Source organism: Macrotis lagotis, chromosome 3 (genome assembly GCF_037893015.1).
Source record: "Macrotis lagotis isolate mMagLag1 chromosome 3, bilby.v1.9.chrom.fasta, whole genome shotgun sequence".
Lineage (NCBI taxonomy): Eukaryota > Metazoa > Chordata > Mammalia > Peramelemorphia > Peramelidae > Macrotis > Macrotis lagotis.
The window spans coordinates 304,600,670-304,610,256 of record NC_133660.1 but is presented as its reverse complement, the minus strand read 5'-3'; the positions used below and the strand labels follow the sequence as shown (position 1 = coordinate 304,610,256).

The following is a 9,587-nucleotide window of genomic DNA, read 5'->3' as shown; positions in this document are numbered from 1 at the left end:
TCCTTTCATCCTGTCCCTGTTCATAAGTGTGTTGTATCTGAGAAGCCTCTCCCACAATCTTCCATATCTTCTATCCCCTACTCCCCCCCATTCCTTCCCCTTGTTCCCCTTTATCCAATCACTTTCCTCTCATTTTTCCTCTAGGGTAAGATAGATTTCTATACCCCATTAAGTGTGTATGTTATTTCCTCTTTGAGTCATTTCTGATGAGAATGAAGGTTCACTCATTCCCCCTTGCCTTCTCCTGTTCCACTCCACTGTAAAAGCTCTTTCTTGACTTATGTGAAATATCCTAGCCCCATGTACCTCTCCTTTCTCTTCCTCCCAGTACTTTCCTTTATCATACATTGACTGCTTCTTTCACTCTGTTATACAATTATATTTTGCTCCTTCCTGTCTTGTCTATCTATGTTCCTTCTAACAGCTTTTATGAATGAGAAAGTTCATATGAGCTATCAGTATCTTCTTCCTATGCAGGAATACAAACAGTTCAACGTTAAGTTCTTCACAGTTAGTCCTTCTTGTCCACGTCCTCTATGGTTCATCTGAATCCTGTGCTTGGAGATCAAACTTTCTTTTAAATTCTGGTTGTTTCAGTGCAAAAGTATGAAAGTCCTGTTTCTTTGAAAGTCCATATTTTCCCCTGAAAGAGGATGTTCACTTTTACTGGGTAGTTGATTCTCGGTAGTAGACCAAAATCTTTTGCCTTACATTCCAAGTCCTCTGAGGCCTTAATGTAGATGCTGCCTGATCCTGTGTAATCCTGACTTTAGAGTCATGGTAGTTGAATTGTTGGTTTCTGGCAGCTTTCTGTATTTTTGACTTCAGAGTTTTGGAATTTGGTTACAATATTCCTGGAAGTTTTTCTTTTGGGATATTTTTCAGGAGGTAACTGGTAGATTCCCTCAATTTCTATTTAACCCTTTGCTTCTAGGATCTCAGGGCAATTTTGCTGTATTATTTCTTGAAAAATTAAGTCTAGGCTCTTTTCTTGGTCATGACTTTCAGGTAGCCCAATAATTTTTTAAATGTTCTCTCCTGTACTTGTTTTTGAGTTCAGTTGTTTTCCAAGTGAGATATTTCACATTTTCTCCTGATTTTTTTGGAATGGTTTTATTTCTTCCTGACTTCTCCCAAAGTCATCAGCTTCCTTTCGTTCCATTCTGCCATTGAAAGTTATTTTCTTCAGATAGCATTTTTATCTCCCTTTCCAGCTGTCTAGTTCTGCTTTTTAAGGCATTCTTCTCACTTGCTTTTTTGTGTTTCTATTTCCAATTGGTCTAAACTGGTTTTTAGCATATTATTTTCTTCAATATTCTTTTATATTTCTTTCACCACGTTGGTGACTTGGTTTTCATGATTTATAGGTATTGCTCTCATTTCTTGTCCCGATTTTCCTCTACCTCCCTTAATTAATTTTCAAAGTCTTTTTTGTGTTCATCTATAGCCTGAGTCCATTTGCTATTTCTCTTGGGGATTTGGGGTACAGAAGCTTTGATTTTGTCATATTCTGAAACTTCCATGGGACCAAAGTAACTTTCTATAGTCAGATTCTTCTTTTTCTGTTGTTTGCTCATTTCCTCAGCTTATGACTGATTTACTGGACTTCCAAGGCTTTGGAGGTTTTTGGGACACCCAACAAGGACATTAATTCCTCCAAGGTCTTATACTCTCTTTTCTGTGTTCAGGCCCTCCCCTCTGCCCTGGAGCTGTGAGCAGGATCTCTGCTCAGCTATGGAGGTGGGGGCCCAGACTGCAATCTGGATCTGAGTGTGGGCAAACAGCTGAGTCCTGCCCCAGGACTTGTAGAGAGACCACTGGAGTCTACTCTGACCCACTTACCCTCTGTGGACTGAGACCTCTGGATGTGCTGGCTGGTTCTGGTGATTCCTCCTGCAGGATCTCACTGCAGGGCTGCTCTGAGACTGGAGCTCTGATCCACTCTCTGGTGGGACTGAGTTCTCTCACCACCCCTTCCAGTTTTTCCTGATGATCCTTTGGCCAGGAGGTCTGGAAACAGCCCCCTCTGTTATGTACACAGATGCCCAGCCCAGCTGTACTGCACTGAGGATGCTGCTGCTGCGACTTTTTTCCGACTGGATCCCGGTGGAATAGACCTTTCCTGCAGAACTTCTAAATTGTCTTGGAATGGGAAATTGCATCACTCAGTCTTTCTATGGGTTCTGCCTCTCTAAATTTTGGCCAGAGTCATGATTTGAATAATTTTGAGGTTTTTGAGGAGCAAGTTTCTGGGAATTCCTACCTTTGCACTGCCATATTGGCTCTGCCCCCCAATACCATGTTTTTTTTTTTTAATTCAGGATTATGCTCAGCCTTTCTGGATAAATTCTTCTTGTATAAAACCACAACTTTTTTTGCTCTTTGTGATGCAATTATCCCTTCCACCTAACAATGGATAAGGGCATGGCGTTGTTATTGCAAAATCCTCATAACATTTTTTGTTCCTACCTTCGCAACAGAGAAGGTCTGAACTTTTTATTATTAATTTATAAGTTATTTATAGTACCTTATTGAAAGGTTTCAGTAAACTACTTGTTCTTAGGCTTTTTGTTGTTTTTCTTTGCATTTTGTCTGTAGCTTCTGCAAAGTTCTCCCCAAATTCCCATTAAATTTCTTATGCCAATCCATTAATTATTGAACCCATGATAGGGAAAATCACACTGTGGTTGGAATAACTGCATTATGATTTAGGACCTAGGACATTTTAGTACAGAAACTACCAGGTCTTGTGAAATCTAGACTGTATTGCTGCAATATTTAATTTTTTCTAGTTATGTTTCTCCTGAACCTGGGAACTTTGAAATTTGGCTATTACATTCCTATAAGTTTTCCTCCTGGATCTCTTTCAGTAGGTGAACAGTAGATTTGGTTTTCTTACTCTACTTTACTTTGTTATTCTAAAATTTCAAATTGATTCTAATACAATATGTCTTGTAATGTATCAAGTTTTTTTTTTTTTTATCAAAACTTTCAGGTACCGCACAGCAAGTTTTCTTTTCCTTTACCTACTCTCCAGATTACTTGTTTTCATATGACATTTCAGATTCTCTTCTATTTTTCTTAGTTTTATTATTTCTTGATTTTTTTATCATGTGATTTGGTTCTTTCTGTTCAATTCTAGTTTTCAGTTATTTATTTTCTTAAGATTTTGAACCTTTTTTCCAATTGATTAATTTTTTTTCATAATTTTCTTGGATTGTTATTTTTTCTTAATCTTTCCTTGATATCTTTTATTGATTTTTGAATTTCTTTTAAAATTTTCCCAAGAACTCTTTTGGGACTTGGGACCAATTCTCATCACTTTTAGGAGTAAGAGTGACTTTTTTAAACTTCATTATCTTCCTCTGAATATGAACCTAGATCTTCTTTTATACCATAGTTGCTTTCCATAGTCAGGTTCTGTTTTTCTTTGATTCTTTTTAAAATTTTTAGTTAGTTTCATTTTATTTTTGTGGTATATATTATATGATATTATATCTTATTGCATTGTATTGAATCGCATTGCATCGTATTATATTGTATCATATTGCATTATATTGTATCATATCATATATTGTATTGCATTGCATTGCATTATATTATATCATATCATATCATATCAATCATATCATATTATATTATAATCAGGTATTTATCTTGAGTTCTGGGTAATGGTGTTCCAGGTCTCAAATTCATTTAACTGTTATTTTCTGAATCTGTCCTAGGATTCGGCCTCAGGAACTCCTCTCCTTAGCTTCAATTAGGACCTCTAGGTACACTGTCCTAAAAATGTTCTTGCTTTGTGTAGTACTACAATCACAGAATGTGGTATCATTTTATATCGTCCAGCTTACACTTCATTCAGGTCAAACTTCAGCTTCTAGGGTCTTTCCTGAAATCCTTCCATGTTCTCTTATACTTTTATTATTTGCTATGTTACATTCATTTCATAGTGAATTTCTGTCTCTTTATGGAAGGAATCTGGTGACCCTGGAAATTCTTGACCTAATCCTCTTTTAGAAACTTTATAGCAGTCTGAGAAAGAGATATTATATGAAGCTGCATTTAGAAAACACATTTCTTGATGTTGTTAATAGTTTCAGTAGTATCCAACTCTCCATGACCACTTTTGAGGTTTTTTGGGGAAAGATCCTGGAGTATTTTGCCATTTCCTTCTCCAGCTCATCTTTCATATGAAGAAATAGAAGCAAACAGCTCTAAGTGATTTTTTAATTTTTCTGAGGCCAGATTTGAAGTCAGGCCCTTCTTACTCCAGGGCTCACGTGCTATCATTGTGCCACTTAGCTTCCCTAAGGACACATAATAATATAAAGACTATAAATGTTTCTGAACACTCCATTTTTGCAAAGAAATGTCTTCAAAGGGGTGGCTAGGTGGCATAGTGGATAAAGCACCGGCCTTGGAGTCAGGAGTACCTGGGTTCAAATCCAGTCTCAGACACTTAATAATTACCTAGCTGTGTGGCCTTGGGCAAGCCACTTAACCCCATTTGCCTTGCAAAAAAAAAAAAAAAACCCTAAAGAAACGTCTTCAAAGATTGTAATAAGAACAATAAATATTCTTGGCAACAGTCCACAAGAGAGTATTCGGAAGAAAATGAGGATATTCTGAGAAAGGGAAAATTTAACAGGAGCTCAATAGTGATTTTCAAGTATTTAAAAATGATTATGCAGAGGAAAGATGATGTGTTTTATCGATTTATTTATTTTTGGTGGGGCAGCTTTGTATAAATGAGTGGAAATTACAAAAGGGAAAAATCTCAGTTCAAAGCTCTCCAAAAGTAAATTTGTTCACGTTAAGAATTTGTGAATTCCTCACAAGTGGATTGAAACTTTTAGACTGGTATAGAGGAAATTCCTGTTCTTTTATGAATAGGAAAAGATAACCCTTTAGTTACTTTGAGTTTTTAGGATTTAACTTGGACTTCTCAACCAGTCAACAAAAGAGACAAAAAGGGATTGTTATCCCATTGTAGCAGTGAGGGAAATAAATTATAGAATGGTGAGGAGACTTACACCAAAACCTCAAAGTAAAGGTAAGTTCTAGGTTTAGAATGGAACTCTTGGATTTCTGGGTCCTCCTTGCTCCAGCATATAGTTTCTAAACTAATCTTAGATATTTGAATCTTGGATGCAATCCTTTTCCTCTAGCTAAAATATCATTCTGGATATTATTTTACAATTATAAAGTATAAATATTTGTATACATAGAACAATCAACAAATTATATGGGTTTGTATGTGTATATGTATAATAAGAGGAAGAAAGAAAGATGTTAATATGGAGATTTTCCTTCTGACATGTAGAAAATCCTTCTGGTCATATCTGCTCTGAAATTGTTAGAAACATTTGAGGAAGACAGTTTAATCAGTTTTCCACAAAGGGATCAAGTTCCACAGATTCATTACACCAAAGTCAAATAATTTTTTAATCAGTGCCATTTCTTTAATATTCATTGGGACCTGACAAGAAAACCATTTGATACCTGATAAAAAGGGGGGAGTTTTCCAGTGATCAATTTTATCCAGAAGTCTTACAAAGTTTACAGAGGCAACTATGTCTGGACCAAGAACAGTATTGCTTATTTTCATAAGATATTTCTTCTTGGCCAACATATATGAATGCCAATAAAGAGGATGGAGAATAAGGATAATGGGTTTAGAAGTTTAGCCATATATAAAGAAATTTCTAGGATCTAAACCTGAAAGAGGGGTACCTTTCCAATGCATACTTATCCATTATCTACTTTCCAAGAAAGCTGTGGCCCACAAGAAAGGGAAATTGTGTTGATAAAATAGAACTAAACAAAATCCCGATCTATCTAAAATAATCCCAAGTCTCATTATCTCTAGGATATTGACTATGTAATCTCCAAAAATCATCCAACTTACACATTCTTTGATCTTCTGACTCTTAAGGTGTTTGATGTGAAATTGTGGATGAAGATGTCATAGATAAGTATCTCATTCTTTGGAGAAGACCACAAAATATCTGTGGAATCCTGCTGTCACCTTTGATCAACACAAAAGGAGTAAGTACTTGAAAAGACATGGACATAATTGTCGCGATATGAAGTATCCAGGGTCTGGTTCCTTGAGAATAATCAGCGTAAGTAGTAAGGATAGAACACATTGTGTTAAAGAGGAAAAAGATGCTCACCAGCATTAGGATGACTTTGGTGGCTCTGATCTCAGGGGAGGCTCTGGGTGTGAGGCTGCCATGAATATGTTGGACTCTCTGATGATGTCTATATAGGATGTAAATCATGTAGCCACTGGTAACAACCATAAAAACCACACACATAGTAACATATATAGACTTCCAGAGTTGAATTTGTAAAGCATTCTCAGCTTGTGGTTTCAAAGAACAATGATCAAGTTTATTTATCCCTTTGCTGTTTGTGCTATTCCTTAGACCAATTACATGCAGAGGAAGAACAATCTCTATTAGCAGATTGAGGATCCAACAGAGTACACAACAGGGAAAGATGCACTTGGGGCCACTGGTTTTCAGGGTCCACTTGAGGCTACTAGGCCTGATTGCAATAGTCTGGTAGCCACTCAGGATGCAGGTGCTACAGAGAGAAAGACCTCGGTATACTCTCCGTGGATAAATCATTATCTTACACACAACATCATTCAGAATATAATTTAAATCCCAATAATCTATTATTGCAGGAATTCCCCTGACGAGAAGAAACATAGTATTGACAAAGACCAAATGCATCAGAATCAGATCTATATGTTTGGACTTGGTCTGAGTGATGAAATGGAAACTATAATTGTAAAAGAGATATCCATTTCCTAGGACTCCAATTATAACAGGCAACAAATAGATGGTCTTTAAAACATCTTTATGAGTAATCATTCTTTGGATGCAAAATAGTTCTCCAATCCAAAGAAACCTGAGGAGAAAAAAAATGGAATTCTGACGATTCTGATTCAGTTCCCAATGAAATCCCAAGATTTCATTTCCTCTTCCGCTTTACTATGAGTAGCAATATTTCTTCCCAGGTAGACTAAGTATAAGTCACTTTAAAATGTACTGTCATTATGATAAATGTCAGAGGTGTGTGATGTAAATTATTTTTCTCAGTATTTCAGATACTTCCAAGAATATCATATCAAGGAGACTGAGGCTAAATGACTTTTCCAGTTTCACACAGCTAGTAAAGTTGGAAGCAGAACTGAATATGAATCCTCAAAATCCCAACTCAGTTCCTCTTTCTTCTGTGTTTTGTTCTTTCAGGTATGGATAAGGTATGGGAAATGATATTGGAGGAAGATCCACTAGTGCCGTGTCCTTGCTTTCAGTTTCCAAAATGCATTATAGGAGAATATGATTATTATATTTTTCCAAATAATACTTAAAGTGATTTGTCTCTTTTGTTGACATTTTGAAATCATTAGCAAACTAGGTCCCTCTGTACTTAATGTTTTCCCCCTCAGACTTACTTGGTATTTGTACTCCTATGTAATAAACTTTCAAAATATACTCCTGGATTCAACTACTTTTAAAAAACAATGGGGCAGCTAGGTGGTGTAGTGGATAAACCACCGGCCCTAGAGTCAGGAGTAGCTGGGTTCAAATCCGGTCTCAGACACTTAATAATTACCTAGTTGTGCAGCCTTGGGCAGGCCGCTTAACCCCATTTGCCTTGCAAAAAACCCCCTAAAAACAATTATAGACTATACTATGATTACTAAGTCCTAGGTGGGTACCAGGTTGTTTATTCCCATGTAGTCTGTACCAATTTTTAAGGAAGGAAGTATGAGTGGCTGGACATCCTTGAAAGAAGTACAGACCTCTAGGAGGATCTGAGTTGCTCTGTAGCAGAGGAACCATCATATACCATCTATAAACCACAGATGAATTGCTCCTTTTACTGATTCCACAGACACCCTCTTTTGTCAAAATCTTTCCTAGTACAGGGAAGATGCTTCATTTCTTGAGATAAAATCATCATGATAATACAAAGTATACATACCCTTGCTCCTCAAAGACATCTTGCCAGGATTACCATGATGGATTACATAAAGGCCCACAGGGAACATTCCGGTGTTTCCATGTCTAGTTCTTGTTTTCCATGGCTTTTTCTAATTGCCATTTTTGACAATGTCAAATATCCACTCAAATGATATTCTCCATCACTTTCCTTCAATCAAGTGGAAAGGAATACCAGCTCTTCTCCTATGTGGTTTGTTCTGTTATTCTCTGTTTGGGGAAGAAGGTTGAATAGAAACTAATTGTGATTCTAGATTTTCTCACACCTCTTTAAAATAAATACTCCTAAACAATCATCTTTATGATATTATGGTTAATTATTAGTACTTTCATCCATATTAGTTTTATACCCCTCCCCTCAAAACCATAGGTCAAAGTCTTTTATGGGAAGGCTCTTATTGCTCTGAGACAGCTTCATAATAGGGTCCAGGCACTTGAGCAGGAATAAAGGTAGTAGTTTTGTAATTACTAGATGCAACACTAAAAAAGTACATTAGGTGATTATACTTCCAACTGTGTGAACAGCTGTCTCAGATCTAGAGTTCTTGCATTGAAAACCATGGTTCACAAGTCACCATTTCTGTTAATGTTTTTAGTCTCTATAGTAAGATGACAAAAATGCTAAGTTATTGTTAAAGAGCAAAAAGCATTTCATTCTTAAACCCTGTGATCATTTTCCCACAAAGATATAAAATATAAAAGAAAAAATAGAGAGTGGTAGTGTATATACACATGGAAAGGTACACATTTAAGCACTATATCTGATCAGTTCACCTATACAGAGATGCTACCTATCTATCTATCTATCTATCTATCTATCTATCTATCTATCTATCATCTATCTATCTATAGGTATATGTATATATGTATATATCAAACCATAGAAAATGTATGTGGGTGTGATTTATTTCATTAGGAGAATAAATCATACCTCTAATAATGTATTCCAATCGAAATAATTCCCCCTTTTTATGGACTTCAGAAGTTTTTCTCCTTTTTTTATATATGAGAATATTTAACTTAGACTTGTTACATACTCAAGTTATTGCTTCTGATTCAGCTGAAATATTTGATTCTCTTTACCTTAAGGAGAATCTAAATTTTGCATGCTCGTTTAGTTACACGTTCATAAAACAAGATATCTTTTGGGAGAGGGAGAAATGACTGGGGAAAAGACATGTCTTTTGTTCGTCCATTTCTCCCACACTAGACTGGAAATATTACATGTCAAGCTACTTAGTAAAAGAATCTTCTCTTATGATTAGACTCATCTTTTCATTCAACTTCCTTTATTCTGGAATTGAAGTGTCTTGTATGTATTTCCAAGTTGAAATTTTTGATAGCCAGAATCTAAACCTGGTAATTATGTTTCTGCCAAATAATTCTGAAGTTCAAGATTCTGAAATTTTTCACCTTTGGTTCCTTCTATTCTACCATAAAGGGGATTGAACTCTATCAACTTCAATAATGACATCCAGGGGCGGCTAGCTAGCGTAGGGGATAAAGCACCGGTGTTGGAATCAGGAGTAGCTGGGTTCAAATCTGGTCTCAGACACTTAATAA

The 9,587-nt window shown here is 36.1% G+C and overlaps 1 protein-coding gene across 1 annotated transcript; it reads right to left on the bottom strand.

Moving 5' to 3' along the window:
- Positions 1-5,933: 5,933 nt before the first annotated feature.
- On the bottom strand, positions 5,934-6,638 carry LOC141519686 (vomeronasal type-1 receptor 1-like). Its single transcript, XM_074231854.1, has one exon. It carries the CDS (start codon positions 6,636-6,638, stop codon positions 5,934-5,936), a length of 705 nt encoding a protein of 234 aa, XP_074087955.1.
- Between the last annotated feature and the right edge of the window lie 2,949 nt (positions 6,639-9,587).